General features: G+C 45.3%; 1 protein-coding gene across 1 annotated transcript in view; it reads right to left on the reverse strand.

The window, feature by feature from the left end:
- Positions 1 to 230: 230 nt before the first annotated feature.
- LOC104543881 (asc-type amino acid transporter 1-like) overlaps positions 231 to 18,527 on the reverse strand; it is a 27,653-nt gene continuing 9,356 nt past the window's right edge. The window contains exons 3-12 of the mRNA XM_010188594.1: positions 16,904 to 17,108; positions 10,123 to 10,274; positions 9,501 to 9,626; positions 8,380 to 8,533; positions 6,465 to 6,588; positions 6,266 to 6,369; positions 5,068 to 5,164; positions 2,040 to 2,189; positions 1,506 to 1,683; positions 231 to 521 (exon numbers count right to left, since the gene is read on the reverse strand). Coding sequence (XP_010186896.1) covers positions 388 to 521; positions 1,506 to 1,683; positions 2,040 to 2,189; positions 5,068 to 5,164; positions 6,266 to 6,369; positions 6,465 to 6,588; positions 8,380 to 8,533; positions 9,501 to 9,626; positions 10,123 to 10,274; positions 16,904 to 17,108 — 1,424 coding nt within the window. The 3' untranslated portion in view covers positions 231 to 387. The remainder of the gene's footprint in view (positions 522 to 1,505; positions 1,684 to 2,039; positions 2,190 to 5,067; positions 5,165 to 6,265; positions 6,370 to 6,464; positions 6,589 to 8,379; positions 8,534 to 9,500; positions 9,627 to 10,122; positions 10,275 to 16,903; positions 17,109 to 18,527) is intronic.

An 18,527-nucleotide genomic window follows, 5' to 3' on the forward strand; every position in this document is an offset into this window, starting at 1 on the left:
TCCACTTTGATTTTGTGTAAGGAGCTGCCCTACTTTTGAAATGCCTAAATTTGTATGTCTCTGATGGACCCTCAAGGCTGCTAAAATCAGTATTCCAGAGCTGTATCTGTGCTGCTTTTCCCTGCTGAGCAAGTACGCTGCCAGAAAAAAACAACCAGTGCCTTATTTTATATTTTATTTATTTTCTTTTTTTTTTTTCTCTCTCTTTTTTCTTTTTTTTCTTTTTTTTCTTAGGGAAAAACTAAAATCTACAGATGCCATAGAGGGTGCAGCTCATTTTATGGGCTTCACTATTGGAGCTCTAAAAACTTTTTTTTTTCCCCCAGAAAAACTTTTTGCAAAAATCAGCATGTAAACAAGAAGCCACTTCAGCCTTGGAGGCCGCTGTTATTTCCTCGTGGTCATGGCCGTCTCGCTCGCTGGTCGCCAAGAGCGGGTGGAGGACGCCTCCTCCTCCTCGGCAACTCCCCCCTGAGGGTAGACCACAAAACACAGCTTCTGGCCCCAGCATGTCATGGACTCTGCAAAGAGCAAACGTGCGGGAGGTTAATAGGGATTCTCAAGCTCTTTTAAACAAAAGCATGATGCTGGAGCAATGCAATATGTGCACAAATGCTCATCTTCCCAGCTGGGGACACTCGACCCAGCTGCGCAGCCGACCGCCCCCGCCAACCCTTTTCATCTCCAGCTCGGCCACAAAGTGGTGTTTGCAAAGCAGGGGCAGGTTAAGAGTGGGTGGATTTGGGGATGCCTACCCACAGTCCTTCCCTGGCCCCCACAGAGCTGCCTGGCATGGCACATGGCAGGGCCGGGTCGGCTGCCAGCCCTCTTGGCACTGCATTGGTCCTGCAGCAGTGGGAGGGAGATGCTGGTCTGGGGGAGCTGCTGGCAGCAGAGCCCCATCGTGGGTGGTGGAGACCCTCTGGTCGGAGTGAAGGGCCTAGCTGGCTGCTTTGGGAGCCTTCACCTCAGGGCAAAACAATTAAAAGCCAAACACAACCAAAACATAAAGGCTTGGGCACAGTTTTAATTTAGTGAAAGTGAGAAGGTAAGTCTTTCTTATCTTTAGAGTATGAATACCTCATCATGCCATGTGGGGCTTGTGCAGTGGAAGGCAAAGCTCTCAGCCATTTATTAGTGCTTTTGTGCTAGCTCATTTAGGCTTCATGTGCTTAAAGTTATTGCCCCATGCATGGGACAGGCTGCCTTGAGCGATCTAGATGGGTGGGCAGATGCATAGGGGCATGAAAGGAGGCAAATGTGCCGAGGAGTGAGCAAAGCAGTTGGCCAAAGACAACCGCTGTCTGGCCACAAAAAAACACTGCCGAAGCCACAGCCGCTTTGTGCCCAGGGGCTGCCTGTGACAGAGAGTGGTGGTCGGGCTCACACACAGCAGTTCCCTGGCTGGTTTAGTGCTGAGGTGGCAGAGGTTAAGCAGATCCCTGCAAACCCAAGCACAAGCAGCACCCCCAGGGGCACAGCGAGGTCCCGTGGTGCAGCCTTACCTATTAGCTTATTTACACACTTTGGTTTATTTCTCCAGTAGACTCCAAGGAAAAACACTGGCACTCCAGTTAAAATAATAATGAGTCCAACTCCGCAGACGACCGGCTCAGAGTATAAGCTGAAGATCAGCAGAAATGCCCAAAACGCCAGGTAAGTGATGGGGACGAGGAGATTCACCTGCCAGAAGAGAGCAGAGCAGAGCACGACTGTGCAGAGCAACAGCAGTGGCCAAGTGGCAGCGGTGGGGTAGGGGGGCTGCAGGCAGCGCTGCAGCTTCAGGACCCACTACGGGTTGTGCCCCCTTCCTCCACCACTGTCATCTTCTCTGCTCATCCCAGCAAGTTCACAAGTGGTCTGCCTTTGTATCTTATTTTTATATTAATGGCACTTTGGGATATGGTTTGGGACCTTAACACATTACCGTTATATCAAACAATAAACTGTTCTTCAAAATGGGAGGACAGAGGGCTCTGTGTGCCCATCCCACCCTTTGCATTGCTATTGCAACTGAGATATAGCTTTAACATTGTCACCTTGATAGGTCTGAAAATTTTGGGTTTCTTCCAGCGTAACACGATCAGGCCTATAATTGTCACTCCATAGCAGAGGTAGTTAATAAATGACACGTAGTTGATTAGTGTGTATGTGTCTCCAACGAGCATGATGATAAGAGTGGCCAAACACTGCAAAGAGAGAAGCACAGTCTTACTTGAGCCCTTACTAGAAAAGGTAGCTGAAAAAGTAATGCAAAAAGCAAAAAAGCCAACAAAAGCAGTTAAAGTCCTTTTCTTTATGGCTCCTACTGGGCATCCGCTGCCTCCTGTGGTTTGATGAGTAATCCCTGAGCTGCGCAACCATAACTGGGGCTGAAAGGGGGTTTGGGGTTATCCAGGGCATGCTGAAGCCTGAGACCAGCGGGGTCTGTTTATGAACACCCCAGGGTGCTGGCAGAGTTGGCTCTGCTGCCCACGGGCAGGGCTGGGAGGATGGGTAGAGCTCTCCATCGCCCCACTGCACCCATTTCTGTTGTGTGTTTTAAAAGCTGTTGAACCCTTTGGTGAGGGCTTCTGGCAAAAGAGGGATTTATCGCAGCCTAACACGTTGTGGTCAGTGTGCTGTGTTGTTTAGGTGTCCTGTATATAATAAAGAAGAGCAGCTTTGCCCTTTTCCCCTGGCAGCCCACAGCTCATGCTGCAGATGACCAGCATTGTTAATCTTTTGAGCATTACTTGTGTTTGGAAACTGGCAGATGGATGGTGGAAATTTCCATGCCTACGCTTGCATGTTTGTACTATATTTCTGTAAGGCCAGGAGAGCTGGCTCAGCTGCCAGGGGGTTGCTCCTCAGGTCCCGTATCCCTGCTCTTTGGTACCACAGGAGCTGAGCTGAGCCCCTACCTGCACCATGTATAGCTCCTACAAACGTCTGCTGGTGGCCAGAGCCTGAGGGAAACTAAACATCCAAATTCCTCCAGAAAGCACTTGGGATCTGGGGCTGTGTTATTCCAGATTCTCTTTTTGGTTATGTCCCTTTTTCTTAATTAGCTGTTTAAATAGCAAAAATCCTCTTGGGAGGGAGGGCTTCTGCACCACCGGCTTTAGGAGTTATGCTCCACTGCAATCAAATGACCCTTTAGTCCCTCCATTCCTCTCTTCAAAGCCTTGCAGGCTTGGCAGGGGCAGGGGGGATTTCAAAATCTTGAGCAGTCTCACCACAAAATGGATTTAGAATAGAACAGCATTTTGTATCCTTATCATGTAATATGTTTCCTGCTTTCCTCTGAGAAAGCACATACGACCCTCTCCTGCCACTGATGGGTTTTGCAGCAATGCCACTCGGAGCAGTGAGGTTTCGTGCGTAGGTGACACTGATGTGTCAGAGCTGCTCACAGCATGGGCATCATCCCCTCCTGAGTGGTGCGAGGCTGCAGAGGGACGTGCTGCTCCCCTCAACCGCCTGGCCACAGCTCCAGCACGGCGGGGGGGAGGCCACCTGCTCTTCACCGTCTTACAAATAAAACCCTCCATCTGTTTATTTTGCATTTAGCTTTGACCCTTGATTTTTGAAAGGATTAGTAGAAATACAGATCTCACCGGTGCTGTTAAAAAGGCCTTTCTCCATACACAAAGAAACCTTTCTCCATGCAAAGAGCTAGGTGTGATTCATTACAAGAGAAAAAGGAACCAGATCTATTCATTAGGTTTGTCTAAAGTCTGACCCAGTTTGCTATTGTAGCTGCCTACACTATATTATTTTTATATTTCCATTTGTTAAGAAAATAATATTTCCTAGTGGCATTTGATATACTCTGAGATACGCTAAAATGCCTTCAGATGATGAATTGATGTGCAGTATTGGTGCTTGATTTGCACTGTAATTCAAGGGAAATAGTTTGAGCAGAGCGGGAGGCTGGCGTACACCTGATGGATTGGTCAGCTCGGCACAGCCTGCTCGTGTCGGGGCTATTTTGCTGCAAAAGATCCTCTGAAACTCTGAGTGTTATTTCAGCCAATATATTTTAAGGACAGAGGAGTTCTGCTTCACTGACATCAGTGGAGTGCAGCTGCCTGGTGGGAGCTGTGATGGCTGCCTGGGCAGTGGGCAGTTTGTGATGAGGCACTGAGGCCCAGGAATGCTGTAAAGCCCCAGCTAGATGTGTGTTTTGTCATAAAAGTGGAATGTTCAGGAGGCTTATTGGATGAAATTTGGTCTGGGTATATTGTGCCAGAATTGCTGTTAGAGCTGGGAGACACATAAACGTTCACCTTCCCAGTGCATCTGGGGTCAAACCCTCACTGTTTTGCTATCAGCGGCAAATCTGCAGTTGGCAGCAGCTGAGATTTCAAGCAAATGCCCTTCAGGGAATCCCCTTGCTCGGGATGCATGGCAGCACCGGGAATCATTTTCCTCTTTAATGTCTTCTGTGCTACAGTAAAACCCATCTCATATTCTACCTTCACTATTGGTAAAAGTGTATGAAGCTCTTTGCTTCAAATAATAACTCCTGTAAGTCATTAGTATTGTGGAAATTTATCCTGTATAAAAAGTGAGAGAAATCTTCTTCCCACGTGAATGTACCAGCAACCTGACCAGCCCCAAACCCTCTCAACACTTGGCCCCTTGGTTTCTGGTCTTTGCAGGTGACCTCTTGTCTGCCTGGTGTACCATTCACCAGATGCATTATTCAAGGCCACTGTAACCATTGTTCCTACTTAATTTTTTGGCCCGCAGACAAGAAATACCCCTGGTCCTCAGAGCACTGTCCGGTTGTCCCTCACAAGATGTCTTGCTCATTAAGTAATTTTAGGAGCACTTTGTCCCCTCCCTGGGACCTGCCATGACTCTGGCTTTGGTGGTCAGATCTAAACCAGCCCTGCCTGAGTGGGATTAGCAGTGACCATGCAGATTCCTAAATGTTTGTGGAAAGCAGGCAAAACTGGTCAAAAGAATCAATCTTTTCTTAAATGAAGTATCTCAGTTTCAAAAGCCAATCTCTACCTCTGCTGTGGGTAGGACAAATGGTAATGGGCTTAAAAGGGCTTACGGGATGGTAAAACTTACGCAGACGAGCAGGGCAGGGATGGGCGTGCAGTGCTTGACGTGGATCATGGCAAGCAAACTCGGCAAATGGCCTTCTCGGGCACCGGAGAAACACAACCTGGAAATGAGAATAGCAGTGGTGAATCCCCTGGGTGTACAACAACCTCTTCAATATCCAGCCATATAACGTCTCTAATCCCAACTGCCCGCCTTGGAAGGGAGCTGTGCCCTGTGGGTGCTGGGCTACAACTGGGGAGACAACTAAAGACTGCCAGTGTAACGTGACATAAGTTATTTAAAGTGTACGAGGCCTTTAACAGCTCACGTCACCTGTGAAATTACCTGCTCTGAGACACCAAATCACCTCTGAGGACTAGGACTGAAATCTGTCCAGTCCCTGTCTGCTGGCCAGCATTGCATCTTACCCAGGCTGGGATGGATATTGTGAAGGTTGTGTGGTGATCAGCCATACATAGCTGAGGCTTAAAAACCTTTATAGATAATATTTCCAGTGTCAAAAGGGTTTTGGATAAGGTTTAACATGACTTAAGATATCACTTTTCAGTACATAACTTGTTACATATGCACTCAGATTTGTTATATCTCATTAAACTCATTAAAGTTTGAGATAAAGAACTTTCCCAAGGTACTGAAGACTTGAGTCATTTACCCCCCCAAAAATTTAAAACTTTTAAATTAAGTTCAGAGAAGTCAATTAATATAATAGACTTTATAAACTACACTATAATAGACTTTAGAGATTCTGGCCCCACTACCAGCAGTGTGCATGCAAAGCATCTTGCCTGAAAGGAGTTTTTCCAGCAGAGGAATGAAAATGTCTGTAACTGGGAATAGCACCAGGCCCTAAAATTCCTCTTTGAGCGAAGCACAGTTTAGCGTGTAGCTACTGGAGCTTTATTGACGTAAAATGAGTTTGGTTCCGCACTAAAGCCGTGTTTGGCTCTTACTGTGAGTTATTCCACATCTGCAGACACTTTCAGTAGCTCATAAAGATTACTTTGCAAGAGATTCTGCAATTCAATATTACATTTGCTGATTTGAAACAGAGCAATTCATAACTGAATGTATCCAACGCGCCCAGCAACGACCTCATGCTCCGCAACATCCAAAATGTCTAGCTAGCATTTCTTTAGCAAATGAAATTAAACCAGCCCCTCCCCAAATTAGATAACGTTCATAAAATTGTACTCCATCTAACCTTGATGAGGTAAAAAGGTATCCATTTATTCCTCCAAATGTAGATAGGGCCACTGAGACTGGCATAACCCAGGAAAAATAGCCCAGTAACTTTTCACCAAATGTCTAAAGCAACAGAAGGCAGAGAAACTGAAATACACTGCAAAGCACAGAACTGAAATCAAAGTGTATTTTAGACATCCAGGGAATGGTTTACTTACTACCGCCACAGCGTTGGAGGACAAGAGCTCTTGGGGTGACATGGCAGTGAAATATGCAATGTTGGTGAACGTATACACAAATGTCACCAATGGGATGGATATGAATATGGCACGAGGTAGGTTCCTAATAAAAGAATTAGGACGGTAGATAAGAAATCACAGTCATGCACAGCAAGACCACAACAACCATGTATGGCCTAGGGCAGGTCACCCTGTGGGGTGGGTTCACTGGCTGTTTCTCTAGGGGGGAGCCACACTTCCATTGGCTTTTTGGCCTGCTGCAGGTTGGAGAAGGCTAAAAGTGCTAAGAAATGTCACATCTGCAGTGGAGCTGCAGGGTGACAGAGCACTGGAACAGGCTGTCCAGAGAGGCTGTGGAGTCTTTTTCTCTGGAGACATTCAAAACCCGCCTGGACATGTTCCTGTGTGACCCAGTCTAGGTGATCCTTCTCTGGCAGGGGGGTTGGACTGGATGATCTTTCGAGTTCCCTCCCAACCCCTGCCATTCTGTGATTCTGTGACTCTGAGATCCCTGGGACAAAACCACCATGTGCTGTCCACTCATTGGGCTGTTGATTGAGGCTGAGGCAACGTGTTGCTGAAAAACGAAAAAGCTGTTTCTCAAAAGCCCTGTGTACTGGTTTGCTTTATCTTCACCTGCTTTATCACCACAGTTCAGGTGGCTGCCTTGGCCCATGCCATGCTGTAAATCTGGTCTGGTCATACAACATTGTGGCAGCTTACAGTAGTACAGGTGTACTTGACCTGCCATCTTGAGACCTCCTTAGAAGTGGACACCTGAACCATTCTGTATGTAGTGTAATAATGCATTCAAATTTGGAAAAAAGTTTTTAAAAAACTTCTTTAGTAAAAATATAAAGTGTTTTTGGTTATCTAAATATTTTTTAATATTTTAGTTTCCCCTCAGAGGCTACAAAAATAATAAAAAAGGCCATTCACTCCTTTTTATCTTTATTTCTCAACTAAGGCCTTATTTGCCTTATTTAAGTCATAACTATTCCTTATTCAGCTTTGAAATTGTGGAAGCCTATTAAAATGTTGGTGTTCATAGAGGGAACACATTGCCATACTTTCTTTATTGCTGTCAAGATCTCTGGACATGCACTTCGCCACTTGCTGGTGTGAAGGTGCGTGCACAGCCACTTGTAAGGCTGCAGCTTTAGTTCATTCCCATCCAGGCTGTGTAATAGCTTGAATTTCTCCTTGTTTAATCGCTGTGTGCATTGGATGCCCAGAAATAACTAACGCTTCGAGACCTGCTCTTGGCATTTGTCATTCTACTTCATCAGCTCAGAAATGATGAAACGTTTGAGCTTTGCTTTGCTAAACTAAAAATCACTTTCCCTCCAGCTTTCCCAGCCTGTGGGTGATAAATCATTTCCCAGCCCCTTCTCGTACCCAGGACGAGCAGTGAGCCAGCATCGGTCACCCCAGCAGGCAGGGCATGCTGCCTTCACCACACAATAACTCTCTGATCTTCTCTTTCAGGTGTCTGTGGAAGATCCCCTTTGGGTGAAAAAGCCAAGCAACTTCCAGTTTAATTCAACATTTTTCTAATAGCAGTGATTCTCTCTAGAGACACTCATGTGGTATCTCACCAGTGGTTAATTTTCTACTACAGAAGCACTGTATGACTGGATAGTGATGTAAAGATAATGCTTTGTTGATAGGCTGATTTGATTCAATTAATGCCTTGTGTAATATATTCTGAATTTCAGTGTTTCTTTAACTCGTCCGCTATCTGTTCTAAACAAAAAATCTCTCTCTTCTTTAGAAACACTGGTCCAATATACACAGAAGGACATCGCTCCTTATTAAATGAATAATATTACCAGATGGCTCCAATGTCTCAGCACTTCAAAAAAATGTGGATGGCATGGAAATGGATACTTGCCTGCGGGGATCAACCAGTTCTTCTGTTACATAGTTCAAGAAGTTCCAGCCACTGAATGCAAACGACCCTTGGAGAAAAGCTAATGCTAAGTGCCCCACGGATGGAGTCATCCAAAAATTGAATGCATTGCTTGGTGTCAGCTCTTCGTAGTTTCCTGCACAGAAAGTGCAAGCAAGAGGTTAAGCCACCCCTACCTACCAGAGTCACCAGGAAATAAGTAAACTTTTGATTTTTATTCTTTATCCTTGTACTTTATTCCTTATTGGATTTGGGACTTCATGCTCTTCCTGTTGCCACGGGCTGACATTCAATTTGCAGTGCTTTCTGCGGGACGGCGTCCTGGGGTATCCCTCGCTGCCATCTGTGCCACAGCACTGGTGTCCCTGCCGCCACTCATGGGACCCTTTGCCAACTGGCGCTGTCTGCGGGTGGCTCCTTGTTAGGGTTAAATCCTGCCTGTTCTTAATGCAGGTTTCTTTTACAAGAGTTTGGTGTTGTCTAGTAGAAATACTGAAAAATAAAATATCTATGGGACTGGAAGATTTGTCAAGATTGTGGGACTATTACCACTGAGAAAACAAGTTTTCTGCTTTCTGTAAATCTCGTATTTCATCTTCCTTTATATGAGTCATCATATACACGATAAAAAATTTTGTGAGCCTTTTGTGATTTCTGCTTTCCATTAACTTGGTGAATCAATGACACTTTTATTTTTGCCTATTTTTAATCTTACAAGTGACTTTTTGTAGGATATTGGACTAGTGCCCAAAATGAAGCCCTGGGCCCAGCACTGCTTATTTGGTTTACATGCAGAGCACTTCAAATTTAAGGAACATGCAACAGATTAAAAAAATTCAGTAACTATTCTGAAACATCCCAGCTGCTCCCTTTTATCCTATCAAAACCTATAAGGTGGGCTGGAAAGGGACTTGTTTAAGGGGATACAGCTGATTTCTCTGTTGTGCCATCCTTTCCACAGCTGTGTGAGTATACAGCCCTGCAGCTTGGCTAAAGCCAGTGCTTCTTTGAGTTGGTTTGTAAGGAGGAAACAGTGGAGTAAGTGGGAAAACTCAAGTCTATCAACAGTACCATACCAGTGTTAGAGATGTCTCACAGAGTACCTTTAAAGATCTGTATGAAGCCCACAATAATGATAAGGGCCAGGGCTAAGAGTTTTCCTGCAGTAAATATATCCTGAATGCGCGTTGCCCATCGAACGCTGGAGCTGTTCACCCAGGTCAGGAGGACTGGAGAGCAAAAGACTGAATTTAGTGAAATGAAATTATGTTTATTTAAGAACACACAGTCAAAGCATTGAAAAACACAGACTGAAGCGCATGTTCCTGCAGGGAGCTCTAGCGTGGCCAGGAGCGAGGGTGAAGGGGAGCACTGCCTTTCCCTGGGAGACTCTGGCTGCGGGGGCATCCCTGGCAGCCAGCCGTAACCTGTGCCGGGCACCCATGGCTCTGCAGGGAGCACAGTGCTGCCCTATCCCCCGAGCTCCCCTGCTGACACTTTCCCTGGGACCCACAGGGATTTGGGTGCCATTGTGCCCTGCTCCAGCCCACTGTGCTTGCTGTGGGCAGGTAGGAGGGGACTGACTATCCCACACTGGGCATGGTGCCTGTCCTGGGACCTCCTACTTTGCCTTTCAGGTTGAAGCCGTGACCCCAGCCCGGCCCCTTGAATGGTCCCGTGAAAACCGAGGCAAGCTTTGTGTGTGCGCGAGAAGCAAATACTCACGTAAACACACCATGGAGAGGATCCTGGAGGCATTATAGGGGGGGATACAGTTAGGGAAGACAGGCTGCAGGACATAGTTTGAGAAGGTCAGCGAAATGACGGCCAGACTGGTTGGGTACATGATAAGCACTGCACTCCACAGCAGCAGAAACCTGAAAAGAAGAGAAAAAGCACAAGAAAGCAGCGCTGGGGGTGCGCTGGAGGGGGTAATGCACGCTCAGCTGTGCAGTGCTCTGGGAACCAAGCATTGGAACCAGACACCTTTGTCCAGGTCACACCAAACAGTCACCTACTTGCACCTCTCCTCATCTCTTTTCCCATGTTCCCAGTGCAGTCTGGATTTGAAATTAAATATTTTAAAGCAAATCACAGTGTAGAGTCCTATGGAAGTGTGAGGATTATGCCCAGTGGGCACACTTTGATTTAGCTCTGTACGTCAAAGTGAAAGCATCGCTGTTGCTCCTGGGCTGATGTGTTACCACAGCAGACACTAGTCTTGGTGTTGAAGGCATCTCTGCAGGATTTTGGCAGGAACCCCGGCCGCTGGCTCCCCACCAGTCACTGGTGGGGTTTGACTGGGGAAGTCTGCTGTGATCACCCAGCTGGGGTCCACCTGGGCTGGTTGTCTGACTCCAGCTGCAGCTGGAGGTGATTGCACCAAACAAGGTACCCTTGCAAATATGAAGTATGAGGTATTTTGGTTTCTCACTCTGGGAAAGGAAAAAAGTACTCGTCTTATAAAAGCAGCAGTGGGTCTGGTTAGTATTGTAAAATATTTGAAGTATTATAGTTTCTGTCATTGTAAGAAAGTGAAATCCTTCTTGCCATGTACATACACAGATATAGGTAAATACAGATATATTCATTAATTCATTCATATACATGCACAGATGTAGTGTGCAGGGATGCCTAGCACAAAAGAGGATCAGAAATTACATTTCCAAAGATGTTATAATTTCTTGATTACATGGGTTGTTCTTTCAAAGGCTGCTCCCTCCCAGCGTGCTGCCTGCTGCCAGTCCCTTAAATCAGGTAGTGCTGGTTAACCTGGAGGGGAGAGTGCTGTTCCCTGGGTGTTCCTCAGGCTTAGGGGGTGAGTGTTTCTCAGTCTCATCTTTTACTTTGCCTTGTTGGTTCTGAGAAGTATGGGGCAATATGATGCTTCCTTTTTCTTATTAACTACCAAAGAGTCAATTTGGTAAATTGGCATGTTGCAAGAGCTGATTACCTTCCCGAACAGTGCTGTTGTTTTTAAAACTCAGGGCTGGGGTTTTTTTTCCCCTTTCTCTATATTTTATTGCGTGACTTTTTTTTTTTCCTATTTTTTTTCATTGTGGTTCAGAGCAGTTTACTTCAGTAAGTGATTTGTGCTATTCAGTGCTGAGGGTGGTATACCCAGTTTTGCATGGTTCTGCAGACCCTGCTCACTGGGAGAGTTAAGCACCCAGCAGAGAGGCTGCTGGGTTAAATGAGTGAAGACTATGACTTAAACCTGAAATAATTTGCTGATAGGGTTAGGGTGCTGATGGTCCTGAGTGAGGTCAAGCTCAGCCCTTGCTGCTCTTGCAGGAGCCCTGACTCTGTGCGCCCAGCAGTGCTGCTGGCAGGGCTGGGGCAGAGCCCCCCTGCAGGGCCATTCAGTTTGGTGGGCAGAGGCCCCTAGCTCTTCCCCATTCATGTTTTTCTTAACCCATGCACTTTACCAAGGCAGAGAACTGTGCTCAGATAAAAGTGTTCAGTGAGGAGAATTACTCTGAAAACGGTATTTTGGTCAAAATTGGCCCCTGCTTCTATGCTGTGATATAGAGTGTGTTACAGTTGGTATTGGGTAGAATATGGTTTAATGGGAATGTGAATAATTCAGTAGATTTCTGACAGTCAATCTGTTTCATGTTGAATTGAAATACATGCTGGACTGATAACACCAATTAAAGTAAATGCAGAATTTTAGCAGAAGGTGATGAAGTTGCACTGTCAAATGGGAAGCTCAAATGAGATGGCTTTAAAATAAGAGGGAAGTTTTACTAAGGTGTAGGCCTACTTTTATCTTATTTTTTTCCAGTTAAGTTTTAACCAAAGTATGGTTCTTAGAAAAAGACATCCCTCCTAGTCACTCAGGTCACAGTCATGTCTCCGAATGTCCAGCTGCAGGGGCTCCACCGCTGAGCATTTACCTTGCTCTCGTGGCACCAGCGGCAGCTGCCAAGGCAGGCCCAGGACCTGGAGGTCTAGCTGGCTGGGCCAGGCTGTTTTGTATTAAATTGCTCGTGGGGAGGGGGTGTTTGCTGTGGCTGGTGGATGGGAATTAATCCCGATAAGATTACCCAACACTTGAGTCTTCTAGGAAGTCTTTTCTTTTAAAAAGCACCGCCTTTTATCATCTGTTGTGTAGGAAGAGTACAATTTCCTTAGCAAAGAACAACTGTTCCAGATCAGCTATAATTAATGTAAGCAACACAGGGCTTAAATTTCCTGCAGACATAACTGAGTTTCAGATGTCCTCGCTATCACGATGCACACAATTTGACAACTGGAGGGCTGGAGGTTCGCTTTCTGCCCTGGGCAGTCATACAGGGGGAGCGTAACCAGTGCTGGGAGCCACAAGTCCAGGTTGAAGCAGGGAAACGTCATTGTCACCGTGGCACACCTGGAGCTACTTTGCTCAGCTTTTCAAATGGCAAGTGGGGTAATTACTACTCTGAGGGCTGCACTGTGGGACTGAGGGTGTCAGGAGCTGAACCCTACCTGAGAGGCTTTCACAGTTCCTCAGTAATTTGCAGCACTACACGAACCTGAGAAGTTAAATCTTTGCTTGTTTCTGGCTAAGAACTGATTGGACCTATAGAAACAGACACAAGACAGCTGAATGTAGAGAAAAAGGAAGATGTCTTCTTGTGTGTTTTTTTGTGTGTGTGTGTGTGTGTGAGCGTTGGAGTTTGTGTGAGACATCTGAGCTCCTGCATGTGCTGATGGCAAAAGGGTGGGTAAAATAAACTTCCTGCTTGTATTCTGAGCAACCTATGGTCGTGCATAATGAGTGTCAATAGCCGCTAGCTGGATGGCCTCTGCTGTGCTTTTTGTTGTTGAGTCTGATCCAAAGTCCATTGTAGTTAATGGCTATCCTCCCATCAATGTGCATTAGATAATGTCCCTAATTAGGTTATTTTTCCCCATTTTAGAAACACACTGGACTAAGCCACAGCTATTGGAAAGGTGTGGCATTCATGTGAAAATACCAGTTATCCCTGGACCAAACCAGAATTTTTTGCAGGTATCTCTGGATACTGATTTCGTCACCTGCAGAAAGAAATGAACAGCATAGTTTGATTTGGATTCCTAATACAGTCAGATTTCAGTGAAATCTGTTCTCAACTATGTATTTGGTTTGTGCCTGTGCTCCCCAAAGGATCTCACAAAGTCAAAGCAGCCTGTGAAAATAGAAAATTAGAGTGTACCCTGCTTGTGCATCATCAACAAAAGCAAACAGTTTGAACTAGATGCTGTAGTGCACATCATCTGGTCATGGGAAAAGCTGAACTGCTTTAAGGAAGTTGGAACTAGTTTAAACATTGTTTATAGTATCCTACATTGCTAAAAGAATTACTGCCTTTGGAAACTTTAGATTTTGCAAAAACAACACAAAGGGAAACATAGAAGTATATTTAAAGCATGTTTTACTTGCAGTTTGGAGTGACAATTATCAAAGCTTTGGGTTAGAGCTCTCTGCTGATTTCAGTACTATTGATTTTCAGTAAGGACGTATGTCCAGACAGCAGTCATTGCTGGTAAAACAGCTATGTTAGTTGCAATGTTATTGCTGAGCATTCACAAAACATTGTATTTATCAGAAATGCACTAGTGGGTCTTTCATGAAGTTGAATCTATTAATTTTCTTCTGCAGAGATACATATTAAGCCTATTATTTACTATTTTGGGTAATGTTCTTTTCATGAGCTGTATAAACTCATACGCCCATGTGCATGCAGATGAGCTGTGCTCAGGCAGCTCCAGCAGCATGGGATGTGACGCATTCCCTGCACTTAGTGTGCTCATACATAAATGCTATTTAAGCCCAAGATGATTTCTAAATGCAGATGGAAGTGGGAAGTCTGCTCTCAGTACCAGACCAGAGCCCAGTGTAACAGGAGCCTTCTCTCGCCTCTTCCTTCTCCCGTGGCCATTGCTGCTGGGGAATATCCCTTCTGCAGGGTAATCTCCAGCTGAGTTTTGCCATTGCTGTGGCTTTCAGTGGCGTTTCATGCACTGAAATGTACTTTAGTTGTACTCGGACTCACAGAAGAGCTGCCAGAGTTTCTGCTAGCTCAGGAGATGGCCCTGTCCTGCCTCTCTGTCTTTTATTCCGCTTGTCTTCTTACATTACACCTAGGAGTGCTATGATTTTTTAAAATTTTTGTTTACATAACCAAATATCAATACCGCCAGGCACAGAAACAGGCGTGCAGTACTCTAATGGCTGTTATGATCAAACAGTACTTCTTTGTTTTTCTTATACCTAATGCAGGAAAACATAATAAACAGGGAGGACTTGGGGGAGCAGGGACAAGAGAACTGAAGAGGAAATGTCAGGATCTGGGTTGGTATGGCACGTGCTCCTATAATAAACATCTTTGTGTGAATAGACCAAACCATCCAGATTTGCCACTGGGAGAAAATCTCAGAAAATCCTTTGGCAGATGCACTAAAGCTCTGTGTGCTGAATTTGATACTCTCTTCTGTAGAAGGATTAAATCAGACAGGAAAGTTGAACTTTTGGAGAAGGGAGTGTGTTTCTTTTCCTCGAGGGAGGCACAGTGCAGGTTCCTGAAGGGCCCCTTTCGGCTCAGAGCCCAGTGTGTGAGCACTGCAGGGGAATGGACTTCCCAAGTAGAAAGCTGAAGATGCTTGTGAGAGTTCCCTGATGCTGCAGGTTTTAGGTGGTGGCTCAGCAAAGTGCAGTGGGGTACCATCACAGCCTGGCTTTACTGGAAAATATAACTGATGCCCACTTTTTACACCAAAACCTACCTGGAGGCTTCTTGCCTAAGGCAACCCTTTGTCATACTTTCAACATGGTTTATTGTCTTGGGAGAAAAGGTAAAGTTTCTTTGCAAAGCAAGAACAGGAGCACTGCTTCCCTTCAGGTGACAAGGTTGTGCTTTATTCAGGTTGCTTGTGCATCGCAAACCTGGAAAGCAAGCGAGCTGCTGCAGAGGAGAAAGCTTCCCACTTTGGGAGGTGGGAGCATTGCTCAGTCCCCAGTACCCCTGGGTAGTGATCAAGGTAGTGATCAGTCAATGGGTGTGAGGTTTGTTACAGCAATTGCACAGCCTGGTGCTTTTTGGTACCATGCAAATCCTCTAAACATGGCACAGGGAGCAAGCTGAGGAACAATTAAAGCCAGGTTTAGTTGTACTTGACTTCTAATTACTTTCTTTTTCTCCCCTAGAAAGCAAAATTCTTTTGGTTTTGTGAAACTCTGATGAAACTCTGATATTCTGGCCTCTCTCACAGAAATATTCCCATGACAGTGCTTTGGACTGCTTGTGCAGTTCTATGCTTTTTCCTTTTTTCATGGTCTTTGCTTGCAGACTCTGTTCCCAAGAGCTGGCGATGGGGGAAGCTGCTGACTCCAGGGGAGTAGGGGCTTTGCTGTGCAGCTCTTGTCCCCAGTGGAAAAGCAAACCTCAGTGATGATGGCTTGAGATTTTGGTTAACCAAGGCAATGTTGTTGTTACCTCAATCAGTGTAATTTTCTATGCAAAGGGGGACAGCATTCAGGGGAGCAATTCCTCTGACTGAAGAAACACAGACTTTCATGGGAACTCATAATAAGGCAGAGGCTTAAGTCTGACAAGCATCAGAAAACTCCTTTGTCACTGAGCACGTTCTCAGATGCTGGCTGTGCCGGGTGACACTGAGCTGAGGTAGGCAGAGCAAGGGCACAGCCCAAGAGTTAGGGTGACAGGCTGGTGTTAGTGCCTGTGCTGATTTACTCCAGCTCAGCAGCCAGCTCAACTGGTATGAGCCAACTGTTATTCTTACCTTTTTTTTTTCCTCCTTCTCTAGTTTGCAGTTATGGTGCTTACTTTTCACAAATAAACCACCCACACATGGCACGGACTCTTCACTTACAAATGAGCAAGCTGGCCAGAAAGTTTCGGCGCATCTTTAGTACAGGCATCTTTGCATCACATCTTTAGTGAATACAGGCTGATGGCTTAATTTTTCTTGTTAAATATAAAAAAAAATACAGCCAAACATAAATTATGACCTCTTCTCTCTTGTTCCTTCCTCCTTTAGCCATGCTGCTCCGGTAGTGGTATTTTTGAAGAGGAATCATTCCTTGAGTTAGTGTTTCCCCCTCTTTGTATTTAGAACACATTATTTTGCTCAGTCACAGTAAGTGAAGCAGTGCTGCAAGCAGCTTTGGTTTATCGTGAGTATCTCCAGCTTGGCTTCCCTGGTGTGTGGAGCTCCTCAGTACAAGGTACCAACCATTTGTGCCAGCACACAGAATCATTTACAGCATCGTTCTTTCCTGTCACGGACTTTATTGAGTCAGGGAGGGAAGTGAAAGCATCCATTGCCTTCTCTTGGAAGGCAGCACTGGGAGCTCTGCTTAGGGGTGATTTGGTATTTCTAATGAGAACAGAAAGATTGATTTTGCAAAGCGTTTTATTGACAGATGTTCCCTGCCTCTTTCAAGTCAGATGTCTTTTTCCGCACAAAATACTTAATATAACTGTGTTTTCAAATTACTTTGTATAGATAGGGTACTTACCCAGCTAACCCACCAAAAATCTCTGTGACGTAGGAATAATCCCCTCCTGATTTGGGGATAGTGACTCCTAGTTCAGCGTAACACAGCGAGCCAAGGGCAGCCACCCCGCCGCCAAGCACCCAAATAATGAGAGCAAGTCCCACTGAGCCGCTGTGCTCCAAAACTCCTTTTGGCGAAATAAAAATCCCAGAACCAATGATGTTACCTGGAAAGGATAAAAGGTTTGCAGTGAGGTAAAAGAAAGTGAGAAATGCACTTTTCTTTTTTTAATTAAAAATAAAAAAGCAAGCAAACTCACAGCCTCCATCTAACCAAAGAAGAACACCCCACCGAAGCCTTTCGTACAGATTTAGCTTGATTGTATTTTATCTGATCATGCCCTGAGGAAAGTGTTGCCTTTTCTCAGCAATCACAGAAGGTAAGCACACACACAGCTCTGCTGAAGCATGGTAAGACGTGGGTGAGCACCCGTGTTTGGGACTAGCACCTTTGTGGCACCAATTCAGGCAGCTTCCACAGCTTTCTGCTGTCACCTGCCATTTTATCAAAAGGAGTTAGAACTGTCTTTGTAATGAAGATTTTAATCTCTTCCTGAGAGGAATCTAAACAAGCTAAGGCCCATCTTCAGGGGAACTGGGAAGTCAAAAAACCCCATGTAGCATTATCTATAATACAGGGGCCAACAGGGGCACTGCCACGAGTGTTGTTTTAAGATTGTGCTTGAAAAAGTAATCTCAAGGTCTGAAATGCTAGAAATCCATTAATGCTTTATATTTGCAATACCTGTAGATTTTAAAGGGACACTGTGAGGTGACTGAAGTATCAGACAATGTGGACTTTTTTCCTGCTAGTTTTGTTTGATTAGTGAGTGGGCTGAGGTAGTGCTGGGTGTGTAGAAGGGATGTGCTGGATCTCACACATGCTCTTTGTGTGGGCCCAGGGCTTGGTTGTCCTCCCAGGCCAGTGGTAACTGCTCTGCAAGAGGTGCTTCATAGCTGGGCCTGAGAGGAGGGATTTTTATTTTTGGTCAGGCTTGGGTTTTTTTGAGCAACAATAAAATAGCATAGCACTCTTTTCCCTAATGAATGTGAAGACCCTACTGTTGTGAGTCTGCTGAGTACTTTCTTCCTGTATGAGTTGGTATTAAAATCCTCAGTGACAGACTTGAGTTTCAGCCTATGCTGTTGAATAGCATTTCCCATCAATGTAGTCACAAAAACTAAAATACTGGATATCAGTTGTTAATGAGATATTGTCACCTAAATCAGCTTCTCGGCAGCCTTTGAACTTCTTGTGTGTCATCAAACCTAGCCTCTTTCTTCCTCTCTGCCTTCTAAATGCTTTTCACCTTGCAATCTACAGAAAGCTACCTAAATGTGTCTGATTATGCCAAATTTTGCTCCATTTCACTTAAATTCTGTCCTTGCATTTCTAAATCAGCTTCTGGAAGTACAGCTCACCCAGCCAGTCTGCCCTGGTTGTGTTCACATGTAGCTGTGTGTTTGCAGCACGTGTGTTGAAGCAGATACTCTTATCTGTGGTTTGAAATGAAATTAAGGTAAAAAATAGATAACTTGAGCAACTGACAAGCAGGTGCCCACTTCCTGGAAAGGGTGAGAGGGCG

Source organism: Mesitornis unicolor, unplaced genomic scaffold (assembly GCF_000695765.1).
Source record: "Mesitornis unicolor isolate BGI_N332 unplaced genomic scaffold, ASM69576v1 scaffold53277, whole genome shotgun sequence".
Lineage (NCBI taxonomy): Eukaryota > Metazoa > Chordata > Aves > Mesitornithiformes > Mesitornithidae > Mesitornis > Mesitornis unicolor.